The following is a 21,035-nucleotide window of genomic DNA, read 5'->3' as shown; positions in this document are numbered from 1 at the left end:
TAATTGTCTGCTCAGGTTTGAAGAAGTAGCTGGAGAGGGAAGAGGATTTGGGTCATTTTTTTGAGTATCTTCTAGATGTCATGCCTCTATGCCTAAGGTCACTTCAGGGTCTCAGGTTGTTCTCTGTCACAGTGAGGGCCCTCAAAGGTGCACCTCCTGTTTGCTTTCTGCGATGCATGGTTACCGATTGTACTGAATGGCTGGCTTCCTGGCGGTGCCTGCAAAGAAGGGGCATGCTTTGCCATGTGTTCATGAAGTCAAGGTGAGAATCTGCACAAATTCCCAGAATAACTGATGACGCAGGTGCCACAGCTCCTGTCACCTCCCTCGGCGCCAGCATATGCGCAGGAAGAGCACCAGACAGCACTCCCCAGGCACTTCAGCTTTTGCCATCCGCTTCTAAGTTTGAGGCTGGCGTGAGAAGTCCGCTTCCTCTGTTCTTGGAGTCTGGACTTCCTGGAACATTGGCCTGGTTGTTTCCTCAAACTTCCATTTACTCCATTCACTCTGAGGTGACAGTTCTTGCTTTATTTACCTTTTGGCAGCTGGCAAAACTCTTGGCGCGTTTGCTGATGCTTTCTGTCCTTGCTACCTTTTCCTTTTTCTAGGTTGAAGACATAATTGTGAGTTTATATGTTAAAAGAGACAGGATGTCGACAGTTGTACGTGATTCTTCACATTTCTTCTAGATATGTTAGTCAAATCATCACCCACTGGTTTGGCAGAAACCTAAGAACCAATGGATAGAAAGCTACCTCTGAATTTGTACAGTGGCCAAGGTGCCTATGTCACTTGTAGATCATCGGTGGAAGAGACAGAATTAAGCTCCATGAGTTTACTATCGCTCAAATAGAGAATATGCCCTCATGACCTTCTTAGAAGTAAACCTCTTCAAGTGTTCAGTTTTGAACAGCTTTTATGCTCTGTCAAGAAAGAATTTGTCTTCTTTATGTAAACCTGTTGATTAGGAATCATTTGTCTTCCTTTATGTGCAAAATAAGTACACATAGTGTTTTATTTTGTCCTCATCGCATGTGTGGCATATGACACTTTTCTTGTATTCACTTGTACAGGTGTCCAAGAGCAGCCTCATCTAATAAAATTCTGATACTTCCTACCTGGGGAAGTGTTCCCAACATATCAGCCTCATGTGACACAGAGGACCATATCCAGTGGGAGTCAGAGCATACTATTCATTTAAAAAAAAGGAGCTAAAAATTGAAAACACACATAAAATTATTATTCAGCACTATGTTTAAAATCAGTATTGATACTGCATTTTTGAAGAAGAAGGAATAAACCTGGTTACCAGGTCAAACTTGTTCACTAAGCTTGGCTTTCTCTCTCCTTAATCCTTTTTCATTTCTAAAGTTAGATTATGTCTATATCATTATAAAACCTCTCCTTCCTCAATCTCTCTCTCTCTCTCTCTCTCTCTCTCTCTCTCTCTCTCTCTCTCTCTCTCTCTCTCTCTCTCTCAGATCTAACGTCTTCCCCTGAGGTTCTCTTAGACTTGTCCATCATTGAGTGATGGAAGAGATATTGAAAGGTCAAGCTACTCCTTTATGTCTCTGCCTCCCTTTCTTCTCGCCTCCCTTTTCCTTTCCTCGCTTTCCTTTCCTCTCCTCTCCTTCCTTCCTTCCTCCATTTGTTCATTTACTTAATAAACTAAAACTGTTTCTGTGGTTCAATTTGCCTGTATAAATTTTTTTGCTAGAAGGGGAAGACAACTACTTTCCTGTGTCATAAAATTTTTATATCAATGGCACAGGTCTTTGTGTGTGTGCATATATATACATGTGTGTGCATGTGCAACTATGTATGTTTTTGTGTGCATGTGTGTATGTGTTCTCAATATAGGGATGGTAGCCACTTGGGTCATCTAAGGAGCTGGGCTCTTTTCATCCCTGTTACCTAGGAAGACTTGCTATTTTAATGCTCTGGTTCCCTGAATAACTGCTTCTTCTTCTTCTTCCCCTGAATGCAGGTGTGTCTCACACATCTGCTCTTTCTTTGGGACATTGAATCTCAGGTCTGTGACTTCAGCCTTGGCTCTTTTCCAAAACTAAAGATTATTCCCCAAACACCGTAATTGACAGTTTTTCCTTAATGAGGTTTTGCTGCGAGCTCAGATTACACACTAAGGACCAGACCCTTAACTCAGCTGCCTTTGTATTTCCTTCTCATCTGTTGAGTCTGTTCCTCACCCACGTGCACATTCATTATGGCTTTCTGTCCCTGAAGCCACCTCACTCACCTCCACTCTTCCTCCACACCTAGCTGGTTAACTAGCACTTTTTTTTTTTTTTGGTCTTTTGAGACAGGGTTTTTCTGTGTATCCCTGGCTGTCCTGGAACTCACTCTGTAGACCAGGCTGGCCTCGAACTCAGAAATCTACCTGTCTCTGCCTCCCAAGTGCTGGGATTAAAGGCAGCTAGCACTTTTCTTGAGACCACCTTCAGTTCATCATTCAGATCTTACTGCACACTGTCCCTCTTGTTCATTAGGAAATGGCTGATGTGTGCTCACAGCTGATTCATTTTCCAGTTTACCAGGCTGCCCTTCTTTAGAAAGATGACTTTTCTATACCAAATAGAATTCTCAAAATGGGAAGCCTCTGTTCCTTATCTTCACTGATGGTTTTGATATTTTCGGTCTTCATCCTGATCTCCTTTGTCCCAGGGGAGCTACGACCTTTCTCCATCATCATCCTTCTTTTGCCTCTGGATTTTCTTCTCACAGGGGTCCCCCTTTCTTCTTTCATCCTCCAGCCTTGCACACAGTGCAGAACCCAATCCATGTATCACTTCCACCAAGTACCATCCTCTAGCTGATCCTATCAGTTATTGTACCTCTTGGTGCCATTTCCACCACATCAGCTAGAGCATCCCTCATCTTTTTGCTTGTCTCTCTGCTCTGCTCTGTGCAGAGGCCCTGGGCTTTCCCACTCAGGAAGCCCTGTACCTAGTATTGTCTCTGAGACATGATCACACATTGAATCTGTGACTCACACGTGCACTTCATTATACCTCTGTTTCTTCTATGTTTCTTGGAAACTATTAACAGAATAATAGCTATGAAAACCTCATGAATGTAGAGGTCATACAGTATATGTTTTGAGGATATCTTACTACAAGTACAGGACAGACATTGAACCAATTAGATATGATTACATGAATAATCAGAAGGAGTCTCTGTGATTGATTACAAAGAATGATGCCATTCTGACCACATTTATTATGGAAGGAAATATATTTACCAGAAAATAACCCAATTTTATTAGAATATACAAAATAAAATGTATTCACTAACTGATATTGGCAAGGGAGTGTACTTTATTTTATTAGCTCATGTGAGTCTACACAGTCCACTAAATATTTTCCATACAAAATGTCATAGAGATTTTTGTCTAGGCTTTTTTTTTTTTTTTTACTAATATCCTAGCCCCAAAAAATGTATATTTCATTGCGCTGTGTATTGTGAAAAACCAATGAAGGTGATCAGAAGCTTAAGATAAGTGGTGTAGAGGGAAGTCTTTGGTTAGTACCCTTGACTTCACTAGCAGTTATGAAGGACGGTCATGTTGTATAAAGGCAAGAGTGCTAGTTAGGTAACTTTGAATTGGGCAACTGGGTTCCATCATCCTGAGCTATGGATGAGTACTGCTAGTTTTAACAGAGAGTCTTTGAAGATAACATGGACAGAACACTGGCATAAACTCATGAATGACCTTCTGTGGGAATGTGTGTACCCAGTAGGTAGAGAATCTGGGGAGCGCTGCTCTGCACTTAGAGAAGTTTAAATGAGAGAAGGAAAAAAGGGGGCTGATACAGGGTGAGAGTCTGTTTGGGGGTCAGCTTGTTAAATTGCACAATGGCTACTTTCCAATAGTATTTATGGACCGATCTCATCACAAAAGAATGAAGGGGAGATGTTTATGGTCTCATGTTTGTACCTGGAGGATGAGTGACATTAAGTCATCAGAGGAATGGAAAGGAATTCTGTAAAACCACTGCTGGCCTTCTCAGAAAGCCTTTGCTGTTCAGCTGAAGGAAGCTCAAGGTTGTTGAGTCCCTCTTTTCAAGATGGCTCTCGGATGGGACCTCAAAGACGAGGTGCAAGGATGACATGGGCTCCCCTCCTCAGGGAGAGGTCAGTGTGTTGCTTTCCCACTCTGATGTGGAAGCCTGTGCCTCTGTCCTTGAGTCATCCTAAGTGTCCTGGAGCAAAGGTGCTATTGACAACGCATCCTGTGCCCTCAGCCCACCCTCCTGCTTTGGCCCTGCACTCCGGTATGTGGCTTGCCCAGAACTAGCCGCTTCCATGTGTCCTGTTGGCTTCATTGCTATCACCGGCTTCTCTGGATTATTTCCATGGCTGGCTTGATTTCCTTTTTATTTTTCTTTCATCGCTGTGGGTGATGCGCTCATTTAATTTCTGTTTAAACTTTGTGTGTCTCTCTTTTTCTCCCCGGCTTGTTCCTTGTTTGTCCACGCTGTCCTGCTGACTCTGTCTTCGCTGCTCATTCCCCTGCTGCCTCTAGCATCCATCAGGTGCAAGCTGCGGACCTGCGGCGAGTGTCTGCTCCCCCCGGCTCCTTCACCATGTGAGTACAGTGCCATTCTGTTTTGACCCTCATTCCCCAACTTCTCCTCAGGGGTGGATTGCCCACGGCACCCTTTTCCTCCACAGGTCTGCTGTTCAGATGAGGGAGCCACCTAATCATAGATGCTCTTACACCCCTATTTTTAAAATGTGAAATAGAGAGCAATAGAGAAGCTCTCTGTGCTTTGTATGTTCCCACCCACTTTCATCTTTTTATGAGATACTACAGGGCCCATGGCTGTGTGGATTGGTGTAACAGTCTACTCTAAGCATCATTGCTTTCAGAGTCTGATAGGGCAGTTAGACCAATACCATTACAGATATATTTGAGGAAGTGCTTATGGCCCCAACATGTGCAGACCTCATTTTTGTGCCAAAGAGACACAGCTGTTACACAATGATCAATGACCATGAGCTCTCACTGAGTTAGCAGAAATTTATTATTATGCATGATTAGTGGTTTATGCTCAATGTACTCCAGGGTGTTTTAAATATTTGGTGAAATGAAATAAACAAAATGGAAATAGGATTTTTAGGATATTTTTCTTTTAGCATTTTTGGCGCTAAACACTGATTCATCTTTCTTTCCTTGCTCCATATTATATTATCTAACATTTATTATGCTTCAAGTACCATGCTAGGTGCCTTGCATCTACTATGTAATTCTTAAGATGATACTGTGCATATGGAACAGCGCTCTTTCTCCTGTATACATGTTCAAGGTCACGGACTAACAGGTCATAGAATGAGATTCAAATTCATGCAGCCAGGCTTCTAAACTCATGTGGCCTTCCATCTGTCTGGATTCTGAGGGTTTCTCCAGACCCAGCAGCGTGATCACTTTTTCAAATAATTCTTCCTTGATTCGTGCTTTCAGAATCAGTCACACCTCGTTGGAGTTTACTGTCTATGAGCCTATTATAGTTTTTAAAGCTTGATTTGGTTTTCATTGTCTGAACTCGAGATGTGTGTATATCCCACTCCAGACTTAGCCTACTCAAGGTGATCAACAGTATATCCATATGGATCTCTGTGTTCTAGACCTATTCACAGACCTTGGCAGAGCATTGTGAAACTAAGCCACTAAGCCATAGTGAGTTGGTGGCCTTAATGAGTGGGAATATAGGTGACTGTGAGGAACTGTGTAAAATCTGAAATCTAGTGGTGTTACGAAGTACTTCCTAAAGTTTAATTGCTCAATCTTGTTTTCAGCTTACAGATCACATTTCTTAGAAATATATGTTAGCTGACGAGTGTTCCTTTTGGCCCTAGCTGAGCACCATGCACTGTTTTATGCTGAAGATCTAGTGATCAGCAGCACCCATTAGTACTTGAGTGGAGCATGGGCCTTATAATTGAACAATCAAAACCCAACAAGGTAATGGTATTTCATTTCCAATCCACTGATGCTTACGGGGTAAAATTCTCCATTCTGTGAGCTCCATAGTAAATTTGTCTTCAGAGACTGGCTGTCAGCCATCTGATCAGGCTTTTTGTAGCTCCACGGACTGAGGTCAGAGAAATGAGAAGGTCTGCAACTGAAGTGGGTGCGAGAGCGGTTGAGTTCCATTCTCTAGCAGGGCTGTGTTGACAGTGTAGTCGTGGGGCTGGTGATTTGGTATTCCAGGAGAGGATGTGCTACAGCAAGGTATTCGTTTCTACAGACTATAACAGGCAGTAGTTGTGTCTACTTTAACACTGTAGCACTAATATGAAAATATTTCTGTGACATACTATTACAGCCCCTAGGTGCTGTGTGCCTCTAAAGCATCTGTATAATAAAAGTTGGCAAAGCTGGGTGGAGACTTATCTTATATAAGAAGACAGAGAACAGTTCAAGCATAGCAGTGCCTTTGGTGCCTTTGCATCATGAACAGTACTGCCTGAGCCTTTTGTACCCATGCTACTTGGAAGGCCCAGGCATGCTTAGCTTGCTAACGTTGCTTTGCTCCCTCTCGAGCGGCCATCCAGACCTGACACCCTGAACTGAGATCTTTGGCTTTCTCTTCTCCCAGAACCTGTTTTAAATAGATGCTCTTTAGATCTTTGGAGAGGGCTCTCTGCTGCTCCTAAAGCAACACTGCCTCCTTGAAATGGTCTGAAGTACCCTTTCCTGGAAAGCCTCCCCTTCTCTAGTTTCCAGGTGACTTTTTTGAGGAGAGCAAGAATACTTGCGGTGATGAGAAGGTGAGACATAGATTGTTAGGAGTCGTGACGTAATGCTAAAATCCAACAACACACAAAATGTCAGTACTGTGGAATACTTTTAAGATTTATTTTTATTATTTTTGTATTATGTTTTAGGGGGTGGGTTGTGCACATGAGTGCAGGTGCCTGTAGAGTCCTGAAGAGGATGACTGGATCTACCAAGGCTGGATTTACAGGTAGTTTTATGCCATCCCAGAGTGGGTGCTGGGAGCAAACTCCTGTCCTCTATAAAAGCAGTATATGTACTTGGCCACTGAGCTATCTCTCTAGTTACTAGTATTGTGTAATATTTTGGGCTTTATGGCTGCATATGAGTTTATGGATTTTAAAAATGGTTTTAAGGTGTTTATTGTAGAAAGGCAGAGAGAGGGATAAGAATAGAGAAGTAGAAGCCAGCCATGGCCACGTGGAGAGAGGGGGGAAGGGAGGTGGAGAAGGAGGGCGAGAGGGGAGAGTAAGAACAAGAGGGTAAGAGAGGGAAGTAAGTGTGAATTTATGGATTTTTAAGCAAAACTGTTTAATTCCCCATTCACTAAGTAAGACAACGCTAAGTCTAGAATATCCACATGAACATTCTCTACAATGTAGCTTAGAACTAAAATCCTCCTTGTGATTAAGTTTCTTCATAGGAAAGTAGTCATTGAAGGGCACACACATGCTGCAGTTCTTAAATTGTGGATAATGGTGTTGAATCCTTCATCCAGTTGTTCCATTTGAGCATCTGCTAAAAAGCATATGGAACCCCAGAATGAAGCTTTCTAGAATTCTTTTATCGGTTAGTAGCCACTTTTCGTTGGGTAACATTTCCTTCTTGCTTTTCCGGCATAAAAAGGAAATAACGTGATCTGTTTACATTTGACTCGTCATTTTCAACTTTCAATACTGCTTACTTCAGACATGGGATATTCTGGGATATTGAAGACATTGAGATCAGAAAGCTACGTTTCTGCCCCTGGGAAATGAACACGCCACCGTCAGACCTAATTGAGTTGTCTACAGTGTAATTACAATCCAGCATGACAAGGCTCCAAGCAGAGAGATTTGAGCTGTACTTCCGTGTTAGCAACTTTTAACTGCGTATTTGTCACAGTTGGTTGTGTTTCTTACCAGTCTTTGAAATTAATATGTGGCAAAGTTGTTACTTCTGGTGCAGTCCCATGAGTTTTAAAACAAGAGTAAATTCATATAACCATCACTATCACCGGAACACAGATTATGTCACTGATGTCACTAATTTTCTTCTATAATACTACCCTGTAATCCATCCAGATATCATTAGTGACTCTCACCACTCAACATCTAACAGCCACAGATCACCATAGATTTGTGCCTTTGAGAATTCCACAAAGATGGAATCAAACAATATGTGATCCACCTCAGCTGGTATTTTTGACTGAGCGTGACACCTTCGGCATCTATCTGACTTGTCATATGGAACAGTCATTTGTTGGCTTTTGTTTTTGAGCTGCCTTCCACCCTGTGACTGTTTCCACTCACCCAGTGGATACCTGGAATTTTGCTGGTTGAAAGTGATTGTTGACATGGCTCAAACCACTAAGGAGTAGATTTTGTCTGAACCAAAGTTTCTACTACCTTAGGTTAAATGTCTAGAAATGAGGTGTTTGGATCCACATGGCAAGTTGATTTAGTTTCCTTAGCAGGAGAACAAATGGAACCCTGTTTTCAGAATGGTATCACCATTTTTGCCTTTCTATGGGTGACATTTGGAGTTCTCCTCATGTCCTGTTGCTTCCAGTGGTGGCCATCAGTTTTGCCACTGTTATTCTCTGCAGTGGCAGTGTGGACTCTCATGCATTGACTTTTACCTGTAGCCCAGCTTAAGGCATCTTCTTAGTTTCAATTTGATAGCATTATCCAGTTTATCAATTAATTTAGATTGGCGTATTTTATTCCAAGCTATACGTCTATATTTCTTTTGCATTGTGTATCAGCCAGGGTTTCTAGTGTAATATTGAATAAGAGTGGTCACTTGCTTTGCTATTGGTTTTAGGTAACCTTGCTGCTTTCACTGTTAAGCTAATTGTTTGAGATCCTTTATTCATTTATTTAAATTTATGTGTGGGTGTTTGTTTGCATGCATGTCTGTGTACCACGTGTATTCCTGTTGCCAGCTGAGACCAGAAGTGGGTGCCCTGTCCTCTGAAATCAGTATTACAGGGGGTTGTGAGCAGCCATATGGGTAGTAGGATTCTAACCCAGGATCTTTGGAAAGCAGCCAGTCTTCTGAACTGCTGCGGCATCTCTCCAAGCCCAGTTGTACATTTCTTCTGTTGAAGTGTTAGCTATCAAAGCTGGTTTTTTCCTTCAAAAGACTCTGACATTTGTTTGTTAGAATTTGCCAGTGAGCGAAACCAGTTGGGCATTAGGATTTTTTTCTTTCAACCTTTACGTGTAGATCAAAGGAGCTGGAGGGAGAGAGTCAACAGTTGGTAGCACAGGATCCTCTTCCAGATGGCCTGGGTTCACAACTGCCTGTGACTCTAATTCCAGAGGACCCAACAGTCTCCTTTGACTTCCCTGGGCACAAGGCAAGCACATGGTATGCATACATGCATACAGCCAAGTAGTTATACTCAGAAAATATAAATAATAAGTAACCCATTGGGTGGTAAACAAAGTTATTTTAGCATCTCTAGGACTATTCAGGTCATTTATCTTTACCTTGGTGAATTTTTCTATGGTTGTTTGATATTTTCAAAGAATCTGTCCATTTCTTCTATGTTGGCAATTGATATGGATGGAATTGTAAAGAGAACTTCCTTATCTCTTTTATTTCTGTGGCATCTGTAGGCGTAGTTCTTTTTTTTTTATTATTATTATTCTTGATATTTGTAATTCAATGCATCTTTTGAAGTTTTCATCAGTCTTGGCAGAGTTATTTTATCGCCCAACCCCAAAATTGTCTATTGGTTACACTGGCTTTCCTGATTGTTTTTCTGTTTGAAATATAGTTGAACTTTGCCCTTTATTACTTCCTCCCTTCTGCTTATATTGGGCTTATTTCATTTATTTTTGTTCTGGTTCCTTAAAGAATTTTACTCCCCCTTCTCTCCCCCCACCCCCCACCCCGCTGGGAGGCAATTGACATGATGGCCACAAGTTCTGACTGTCCTCGGGGTTATTTATGGCTGTACTTGTTACCCTGTTTTCAAATGCTTCCTGGAATTCTTCCATTGGACAGCATGGCCATACTGTGTCTCTAGCATAAGACCTGGGCATGGCCTGCCCTCTGTCATTCACGTAGACACAGACTGGAGAGAGACCCTTGCTTACCGCATAGAAACAAAGTAAAGCTCCTTTGTGAATCCCTTCCTCTTGAAAGTCACTCCTCTCTTTAGTCCTCAACCAGAGAATTAGTCATAACTTCAGTTATTCCCTATGATCCACGCTTCCTTCTACGACAGAAAGAGAAGCAAAGACGGTTGATTGCTCCCTCTGAACATTGAAGTTCCTGAGAATAGAAAGGAGATTGTGTTCTTGGTGTTAGTAATCTTAGCTGTCACAGGACCTTTTTGCCATGCTGGCTACCAGTACTGCAAAATGGCCTAAATCTGAAGTGGGAGCAGATGAAGGGGAGGAAACCTTAAAAGAGAAAAACAGATTTGTTTTTCTCAGTGAGTCAGCATTCTGAGGTGTTGCTTTTCTGAACTCAGCCAGAGCCCAGACTTTCTCCCAGCAATCTCCCTGCCTGTGTCTGGCATCCACTTTCAAATCAGATACTGCTGGAGTCCAGCTCTGGTCTACAGGAAGGGACAGTAAGGGAGGGAGCACATCAGCGGGGTGTAGTTGGCCTGCATTTGGTCTTCCTCACCAATTTGTTGCTAGATTTCACCTTCCAAAGATCCTTTATGGCTGCTTTATTGCTTTATTTAGGGAGAAAAAATGGTGGAGAGGCTCCCTTCTGTAAGATAACTGGGCCACTGTACCAGGCCTGGAGCTTGTCACAGGTCCCTCATCCCATGTCTTTCTGTACTCCCTGACTCAGCACATGCCCCAGCTCAGGGCAGCAAAGCATCTCTGCAGACACCAGGGCATCATCCTACCTGCCACTGATGTATGTTAACTATAATACAGCATCCAAAGTTATAATTTAGACACAAACAGGATCTGCCTGGTGCTAACTTATGTGGGTTTGTTCACTGCCTGAGGGAAAGTACGCATATTGAAAGGATAGTGTAACTTGTCATATTTGACCACAGGCTGAATGTGATTCAGTTCTGCAAAATTGATTTTGATAAATGAAGGCTTCTTGGTAAAGGATAAAAGTAAATTGATTTTCTTTGCAAAAGTTAAAGAGTTTGGAGTCGAGAAGGGGAAATATTGTCACTATGCCATTTTTGAGATTTTATTTGGGGCTGGATTTAAGAGTTCCATGGCTGAACAAGTACAGATGCAGAACTGAGAACCTTCAGTCTTCATGACTGAAGTCTGTGGTTTAATGTCTGCATGCCTCTGAGGGGAGAAGGAAGCGAGTCTCTGCAGCTCATTAGAGAACACTGTAATTGTCTTCTCTAGCTGGCCACATCAAAACTTCCCCGACATTTCCTTAAGCTTGTGCTGTGTATTATAAAACATTGGCCTCTTTCGCTGATGTGACCCTGACCCTGTAATTAGAAAATTCGACTTGCAAATGGAAGCTGTGCTTGCTGCACAACACCTTTTCTTTTCTTTCTTTCCATAAATTCCTCTACTTCATCGTGAATGGTATCAGGAAGCCATACAAGCCCTGTTGAGAGCATCTGCCTGGCTGTCTCTGTGATCTGCGAGATGTGCCTCTGGTGTAAAGGAGGGTCCCTCACCTGTGGTTTGATCCCACAGACCAAGCACTTGATAGAAATGTACTCACAGGCCAGCTGAGCTTCTAGAGTCTGGACAGGAAAATGTCCAGATTCAGATTCATGGATTTAAAAAATTTGTATCATACTTTCTGGCACCAAAGGGGGAAAAAATGGTCTAGGCAACCCAAATGTGTTTAGGTTGTTTGTTCACAACTAACTATTCCTGTTATCCTTGTACAGTCTGAACAGTAGGATCTTAGATACTTATAATTTCAGTGAACCCACATCACTTCTATGGAAGTAAAAAGGAGCCTAGAGGTCTAGAGGTTTCTGTTTTAAAAGATCAGGTGAGAACTGCTCTGTTTATTGAACTGGAAGAAACTAGAAACAGTGATGCAGGGTTAGTTTTACATCTTGAAAGCAAAGCTATGTGTTCTCTAAGAATCTGCCAGGCTTTGCTCACTGCCAGCCTTACGTCCCCATCTCTCCGGAGAGGCTGACATTTTGTGTGTTATCTGTCTGGTCCTCACCCATTTCTCCTTCTTCATCCCAGGAGGCCCACAGCCATCCTTTCCTTTTCTCTTCCTCCCCCAACTCTTTCCAGCTTGTATATAGGGCAGTTTGGCTAAATGGAAAATTATGAGGGCAAAGCACCTAAGAATTACTCTGCCTCTATCCCAGGCTGCTTCCAAACCAATGCCCAGGCTGCAGCCCAGGTAACAGGCTTCTTTGGTCTTTATGTAATGCAGGTTTCCTCTTGAGCTCCTCCCCTGTCTCAACTTCATTCCTCTCAAGGAGGTGTCATGACAGCATAGGTAGATAGAGCACCAGACTCCCTGCTAACCATATACTTCATGCTTCTGATGTAAATGTCTTGATAGCCCCACCTTTGTCTGTACATCATGGGCCGTGGATTCATTATCCTCCGCATTTTGTTTTGAAGACAATTTTTAAAATGCAGTCAATTCTTGGGATTCTCATCAGCCCTGAAGTTCTGTTCTGGTAAATCCAAGGTATGACTTTAAATCTCATTAAAATTTGCCTCAAGAGGAAACATACACAAGATTGGTCTTGGAATTATAGGTCACTTTTGGTTCTTGGTACTAAGCAGGAGGCTAGGCACTGTACTGCCTTGGAACCCTTAGTTAAGGCCTTACCCTACTGCCTGCAAGAACCCCTGTGGATGCTTGTGCTTGGTCAGAGAGGTGATATGTACTTAGACTGTGCTAAGCATCTTATACTGTGACCAGCTTAAGCACTTTAATAACAGCGTTGGGTGACACTATTATGCTTCTATCACAGATGGGAAGACTGAGAAGAATGGTAGGAAGATTGCTTTCTAACATACTGTAAGTGAATAAAGTGAGGATTAATTTTATTGCTATCTGCTTCGAGGACAGTACTTAAGGTGGACTATCTTCCACCTTAAGATGAATGCATCATCAGTATAAACTCTGGTCATTAGCAGAGTGTGGATGTGTTCGAGTGATGCGTTTTAATCAGATTGTACCAGATATGCTTTTAAAGCAAAAAGCAGATGTGAGTTATTAAGAATTCAGATGTACACATTTTATATGTGTTGATTCTTTGAGGCTGCAGATTTCAAGTAGAGCTATAAGGAAAAGTTTACAAAGATGCCCGTGCTTCTGCCTGTAGCATCAGGCTTAGCTGGAAGGGTCATGCTTCCATCTCCACTGAGGGATGGCTTCTATGGCCTCCTATTGCAGAGACCAGTGCAGGGCTCAGTACCCTTATGTAAAGGCCCAATGCATTAAGGATTCCCCGGATTTTAAAAATTATATCACATTGCTTTTAGCATTTATATTTACAGATGAATTATTCATACCTATGTAGGTGAATGAGCAATGTTAGGACTCAGCACTTTTTGTGTCGTAAGAGTTCACTTCAAGAGGAAGGTGACTGACTATTTAGGAATGGTTTTGCTGGCTTGGGTGTATGGGGCGTATGGGGCCATTGTCAAAGTTATTGTTGGGAAAAGAGAGAGAGAGTCCTCAAACATTTTTTGAATCATACATGCTCTAAGTTTATTTATTGGGCTAGGAAAAAGGAGTGAGAATACTTTATGTGTATTTTGTAGTGAAATTATTTGATAAATTTTTGCATTACCTATTTATTTTGAGGGTTATTGTGTATATGTACAATCACACAAGTCAGAGGGCATGGTGGGAAATGATTTCTTTTTTCCTTTCACAACATGGGTTCCAGGAACAGAGCCAGGTGGTCAGACTTCACAGTAGGTGTCTTTACTCCTTACTGAGCCATATTGCTGGCCCTAACAAATATAATTTTTAAACTATAGAAATAATTTAGGTCTGGATGTAGCTCAGTGGGAGAGTATAGACCTAGCATTTACAGGAGCCTGGACTTGGATTATCCTGTATTATAAAAAGGAAAAACAAAAAATAAAATTCAATCTTAAAAAAATTCAGTAAACACAAAGTCATGTTTTTCTATATAGCATGTCTTCTATCAGGAGAAGTTGGAATTGGGACCTGATTGGCCACGGGAGAGATATGTCAAGTTGACAGGGATTTGGGGGACATTGTGAAATTTGGGAAAGTGAATTTTTATTTCACTTTGTCACTACACACATACACATACACACACACACACACACACACACACACACACACACACACACACACACACACTAATTCCAACTGTGAGTTTAAGACAAACAAGTTGTCCCTCACTGCGTTTGAGCTGACACTTGTATAAATTTGCTTGGGCTTTCTTAACTGAACACCACAGACTGAGCAGCGAAGCCACAGAATTGTGTTTTCCCATAGTTTGGCAGGCTAGACAAAGGTGAGGCCAGGGTCGGCTTCTGAACCCTGTCTCCTGTACTTGGAGATAGTGCCTTTTCCAGTTGCCCTCATAGAGTCTAATACATGTTGTCTACCAGAGTCTTTTTTTTCTATTAAAAACAAAAAAGGGTCTGATGTGCTTGCTTCTTCAAAATGATCTTTTTACTTATTTCCTCACAAAATACCAATTCTTTGCATATTCCAAGTCCTATTCTGAGATAATAGGGATGGCTGTATGTATCAGTTGGGGGTAGAGGGCACAACTTGGCTCCTAGCAGCATCATACTAAATAGGTTAGACCTGGAGTTCAGTTATGTTTCTGTGGATGCATGTGTGTACGTGCGTGCATGCGTGCTTTCCTGTCTGTGTGATCCTGAGTGTCACTAGAGGGCTGCAGACTTATGTTTAGCATTTGCACTCCTCATTTAATTCCTAAACTAATTTTTATTAAAGGCCTAAAGGAGGTGAAGGAAATTGCCCTTTTACCAAAGTAGATTTTCAGAATCCATTACATGGGTTCAGAGTGAAGTTGTTGGTGTGTCTTCAAATTCTTTCTATATAAAAATAAAGTGGCTGGGCAGGAGGCACGTTAAATTAGTTCAGATCTGAACTCCTAAGTCGTTGTAATAAAATAAACAGGAAAGGACTTCAGACTGGAAAGGGAAAGGGAAGGGTTTGTTCTGATCATCTTCACAGACAACAGATTTATTTATAAATGGATTCTCTACCCAGGAAAGAAGTCTTTAGTATGTTTTGTATTTCCTGCATTCAAGAACAAAACCTTGCTATTGCAAAATGCTCAAGGCAGGGTAACTTTGTAAGGAGAAGACATTCTAATTTCTCTAGCTAACAGCTTTGGAGGCTGCTTAATCAGCACGGCACAAGCTCAGTCAGGGCTCATCTTGACTACATTACCTCATGCAGATGACAGTGGCAGTTGTCATGTGAGAATGAAGGAGAGGTCTCCACTAAACATGAAGGTTTAGCCTGCAGTCTGTGATCCCTTCCAAAGCCTGTGCCCTTAACTGACCTTTGCTTCTGTCATGGCCACACTGCAGTCCTCTGGAGGAACCACACATTGCAGTAGTTGTATTGGTTTTGACTCCTTTGTTGCTTTGTGTTTCCTGGCTATTGCTTTTATTGTTTTGGTGGAGTGTTCGTAGTCATAAAGAAACAGACCTTAATTCTCAATCTTTTTCCCTCTTGGTTTGTATATGAAATTTGTGTTGCAACAGAAAGATGGCAATTTATTTACCTGATTTTCTGGGTACATTCATTTAAATAACACTATTTAGTTCACCCATGGATTTGGGAGGCTGAGAAGGAACATGCATGCCTGTATTTGGAAGCTTAATCCTAGTGCCCATCCCGTTACATGCGAAAGGCCATACATTCTCTTCTGTGAAATGACATTTTTAAAAACTCACTCAAATCATAACACCCCCTACTGCTCTCCAACAAAGGAAAGTCAATTTGTCAGTCATGAATATGATTTAACAGGATAATAAAACATTCTGGGATTGTAAACCCAACAGAAGCTTTTTAGACAGCAAATAAGTGTGGATCTTTGTTTGCTAAATAGACATCGAATCCTGACCTAGGAAATGTCTGTCTTCCTGAGCACAGGAGAGCCACAGTCATCCTGATGGAGTATGACTCACATTATTCCATTATGTCTCCTTGGCTCCATCCCAAGAACTTATTCCCAAGCTTCTCCTCTCAGTCAGAACAGCAAAGGAACTCCAGGCTACAGTTCTGAAATTTTATTCCAGCATTTTATACTGGAATCATAAGACTTTTTTTTTTTTAGGAACCCTCTGTTCCAATGGATTTACTTCTTAAGATTAAAATGACTTTGGCCTGATAAGTTGGAAGCAAAGGGACTTAATTCTGCACTTGTCTCAGTTCCAACTGTTATTTTTACTGTGCTAATTAACAAAGTTTTAATATCAATTTTCACTGGTGTATATTCATTGTATGTGGTATTGGTTTACAGAATGACATTTTCTTTGTATAGTGTACCTTGAGCATACAAGTATAGAATGTGTTGTTCTCAACCCGATTTCATCCCAGCTATTCAAATTGGCAGAACTTTTAGTACAAATCCACAATTTCTTCCTACATTGAAATCCCACCTGTCCTCAGTGGTGGTGTGTTTTGCCCTTCTTCACCTCTCACCATGGCATTTCCAGTGTTCAAGCTCTTTCAGATGGAACATATGACTGTTTGGAGGGCACATGGAGACATTTTTCCTTGAAAGTTGTCAGCTTAACATATAGAAGGGCCAGGAGAGTCCACACCCATGAGAGTTACATTTGTAGATGATGTCTGATCACAGGTAGAGATTCTTTTCTATTAGTATGATGGATGTTAACATGTTACAAGCTTATTATACATTGTGAGAAATAGGAGAGATGCATTGTCATATGGCTCCAAAAGGTGTTCATGTCTTAACCATGGGAGGAAGCCAAATCCTAATGTCCTGATCATGTTTTCATTTCAAACAGTGTGTCATGGGATGGGGATTTTAGCTGCAGGGAGCTCCTGTGGGTTCTGGGTGATGGTAGTATTCTGCTCTATGGGATGTGTAAATATCAGAGAAGCACAGATATTAGAAAGATGTGTAGGAGAAGAGGTGCACCAGAGAGAAAGGAGGACTTCCTGGGCACTTGGGTGGGAAGTAAGAAGACAGCTTTCAACAAAGGCCCAAGGGAAAAGAGCTTCTGGGAGCAGAGCAAACCATAGTGTGCAGTGCTGCCAAAACATGAGTTAGGGTGAGAAGTGAGGGGTTAGCCTGCAGAAATGGAGCAGAAGGAGGAAGTGGAGATAAGACGTAGCCATGAACCCATGGAGGGGAAGCTCTAGTTTGGCAGCCAGATGTTCAATAGCATCAAAAGTAAATGCAGCTCTAGCCTGGGGATGGTATAGACGTTGGGCTTTGGGCTTGGTACGGATGTGGAGGTTTGGTGTGGTGGTTTGTTTTAAGTGTGGACAGATGCTTTTTTTTTTAATAGAACTCAGAACTGCCAGCGGCCCAATGGGGGCGCCACCTATAATGGGCTGGGCCCTCCCACACCTATTTACTGATTAAGAAAATGCTCTGTAGGCTTGCCTACAGCCCCATCTTATGGAGGTATTTTCTTAACTGGGGTTCTCTGCTCTTACATGACTTTAGCTTGTGTTGGGTTAACATAAAACTAAGTAGTGCATTCCCCATACAGAAAAATGGGCAAGCTGGGAAGGATTCCGCAGTGACATGTGTCTGGTAGTAGGATCACATGACAGCCCACTGTTAATGTAATTTTTGGATTATTCTTATTGAGTTAAAAATCTTCTGCACAGTTTTAGAATCCTGAGGCATCTTTTACATGTCCAGCAGAAGATAACTCAAGATGAATGTTTTGTAATGAGTTAGCAGGTGTCAGAATGCTGTTTTTAATCTCTGCTCAGAAACTGTGATTCAATTTGTTTTATTGTAGAGGCCTTCTCGGAAGCCTTTATATTTAGATGATTTTCAATGTCAGTTGCAAACAATGTGCAAAGGAAACTTTCAGCAATTTCTAGAATATTCCTGAAGGAAGTTGCAGTTATACTTGTATTGAAGTTGAAATCCCGCTGGACAGCTGATGGGAAGAACTGGTGGTGCTCCTGGGTTACTGTCCTTTAACTGAACACCATGTATCTTGAGGTGGGCTGTTGGTCTTTTTGGTAAAGAGTTCTAGTTCTCAATTCTCTTTTCATCTATGTGGATCCCACTAGAGATACAGTGGTAGGTGGGGAGACCGTAACCCCTCCTGGATTTACCTCCTGATCTACCGGTCAGACAGAACACAGAAATGGACAGTTATGTAGAATGGAAAGCAGCATTGTGAAAGGGCCAACCTTCCCTGAAGCCTCATGGCCGTGGTGGTCTAGGGTAACATGTAAATACTTACTGGAAACTTGGGAAATGTGACACTCGAGGTGCTGGAATTGCAAGGAGAAAGTGACTCATCCCTGCTATGTTTTATGTTAATAATTAATATTCAATTGTAGGCCTATCATAACATAAGGACTAGTTGAAAGAGCCAGGCGTGGTGGTGCACACCTTTAGCCCCAGCACTCAGGAGGCAGGGGCAGGTGGATCTCTGAGTTCAAGGCCAGCCTCATCAACAGAGCAAGTTCCAGGACAGCCAGGGCTACAAAGAGAAATCTTGTCTCAAAACAAAACAAAAAAGACTGGTTAGAAACACACTTTATTGGGCCTAGATTATGCTTAAGTAGAACCTCATATTGACATGTCTTGATAGAATTTAGGGGATTTCATTTTTATTATTAAATCAAGCCTGAAGGTGGAAAGAGACAGGATTGTGATTGTTTTCTGCCTTGGTGAAGCAAACCAACCTTCTTTGTGATTCTGCATGAAAATCAATGCACTTGTATAATGAGTTTTTCAAAAGGGTACACCTTGAAATGAGCCATCTGAGAAATGTTAATTAAGACATGAGATTCACAAAGTATAGCATGTAGAATAATTATGTAACTTTAAGGGTCCTGTCTGCAAAATGAATTAAGATTTATATATCTAACATCTTTGAGAAAAGTTTCTTGCAAACATTCACTGTCTATAATTGTGTTCTTGGTCAACTGATTTCATAGATATATAGCTCTGAATTTTTTCTTCTTTTAGTTTAATCCATCACAATGCACATACATGCATGCATGCACGCGCGCACGCACACACACACACACACATACACACACACCAAGAAGGAGATGGGGGATCACCAGCAGCATCTATGAAGGAAAAGAGAGTACTTAGAGAATGGCACTGACTACTCAGAGAGTTGCAATGGATGATGGTCCCTTCCTCTCCCTTCCCACCTCACAAGGCAACAGCTGTGTTTTGTATAGCTAAGAGAGGTGCTTATACGGTGACTTTTGACTCTGTATAAGGTAGCAGAAGAAATAAGTGAGAAAAGGACAGGTTGCAATCTCCCACCTCAATAGAAAAGGCAATTCACAGATTTCTGGCTCTCTTATAGGAAACTTAAGTGCCCTTTGGAAGCCAAGTTTTGAACTCTTGGTACAATGCCTAAGTCAGCATGGGTTGCCTGTAGATGTTGGCAAGGAGGCAAGTTTCTTTATACTCAAGTTAGGAGTCTCTTCTATGCTCTACTAACTTCCTTGGCAAAAAGTAATTTTAGAAAACTAATGGTTAGGCTATTCCCCAGACTCCAAGGAACAGCTTTGCTGTCCTCCACCTCAGTCAGCCAGTAATGGGACACTAATATAATGTGACACAGGGATAAAATTGAATTGCTTGGCTTTCACTTAATTTCAGTGTTTTTAGCTGTCTAGTTCCTTGCCATTAGCTGGCTTTGTGAAATACCAAGTTGGAGAATATTCATAAGTCATGATGCCATCCCTAAAAGAACCCCATCCCCACCCCCAAGACCCTAATTAGAAATGGCTAGGGATGTTCCTGTATCAGTTCTAATTCTTCCAGTGTCTGGCAGCAGCAGATGCTATTGTTGGGCAGAATCTCGTTTAGGGGAGAAACAATCACAATTATCACAATGATATTAGCCACTACCTCTTTGACACTTAGAGTATTCTAGGCACTTTTTCAAGGTGAATAACATGCACTGATTGGTTCTTATGCTGTTCCTATGAGGTTGATCCCGTTGTCACCATCTTACAGATGAGGAGACTAAATCACAGATGAGCTAGATGCTGGAAGAACTTTGCTTCAGATCCAGTCAGTCTACTTGGGAGTTCAGCTTCTCTCAATAACTGGATTTGTTGCCCCCTGTACCACCTCTACTGCTTAGGCAAGGGTCAAGAATGAGTGGAAGGTAATTTCCATTAATTAGTCCATGGTCTGGTGCCTTAAAAATTATTAACGAGTTTCAGTTAAGTCAACATTTTAAAAAGATTTTAGGTCATCATTTACTAGGAAGCCATACACACTTAGCTAGAAGGCTTGGTTTAAGAAAACTCTTACTGGTGTCTGTTGTTAAGTGGTTGTAAGGGGTGGGAGCTCAAAGCAATATGAAGGTGGCTGGATAAGAGAATCCAATGCTGGTTAGTGACAGAATTATTACATAGCTAATTGTCCTGGAGAAGAAATGAAATAATGTGTCAATTCATTTGGGATCTGCAAAACTCTATTCAAATAGTTGATCCTATAGTATGACCATAGAGGACTTCATGGAAGTTTGGAGCTTAGTGTTTCCAGAGGGATCATTGGAAGGGGGTTGAATCAGTGGGCAAAAATGTGAAGTTCATAGGTAAATGTGGGCAGACAGGGAGTAGACTCTGATGGTGTTGGTATGGGTGTTGTCCATGGAAGTAGAAGGAAGGACTGGCCAACAGTTCTCTACATTCTGCCTACAGTTGGCAAGTGCTTTCCTAATGAGGTCTTTATTCCTGTTGCCTCCAGTCTACTTAAGACAACTAGAACTCCGTGGAATTTGATCACCATCTCTTTAAAGAATATCTACACAGAACTCACTGACCCCATACTGGATGTCATCATTGGATGCACAGACATTTCCCAAAGATACATAAACTTCTAAGTCTTTTTAAGTGCTAGAATTTAGGCCATACATAG

General features: G+C 41.7%; 1 protein-coding gene across 6 annotated transcripts in view; it reads left to right on the top strand.

Annotated features, from left to right (window-relative positions):
* Positions 1–21,035, top strand: part of Dgki (diacylglycerol kinase iota) — a 447,586-nt gene that overhangs the window by 296,848 nt on the left and 129,703 nt on the right. For 4 of the 6 annotated variants that reach the window (XM_029478768.1, XM_029478767.1, XM_021164730.2 and 1 more), the window contains one exon: positions 4,544–4,606. The exons of the other annotated variants lie outside the window; for them this stretch is intronic. In XM_029478768.1, coding sequence (XP_029334628.1) covers positions 4,544–4,606 — 63 coding nt within the window. The remainder of the gene's footprint in view (positions 1–4,543; positions 4,607–21,035) is intronic. 6 annotated transcript variants of the gene reach the window in all.

Source organism: Mus caroli, chromosome 6 (assembly GCF_900094665.2).
Source record: "Mus caroli chromosome 6, CAROLI_EIJ_v1.1, whole genome shotgun sequence".
In the NCBI taxonomy this organism is placed as follows: domain Eukaryota; kingdom Metazoa; phylum Chordata; class Mammalia; order Rodentia; family Muridae; genus Mus; species Mus caroli.
Note: the sequence above shows the minus strand (reverse complement) of the source record. Positions and strands in the feature narration are given on the sequence as shown.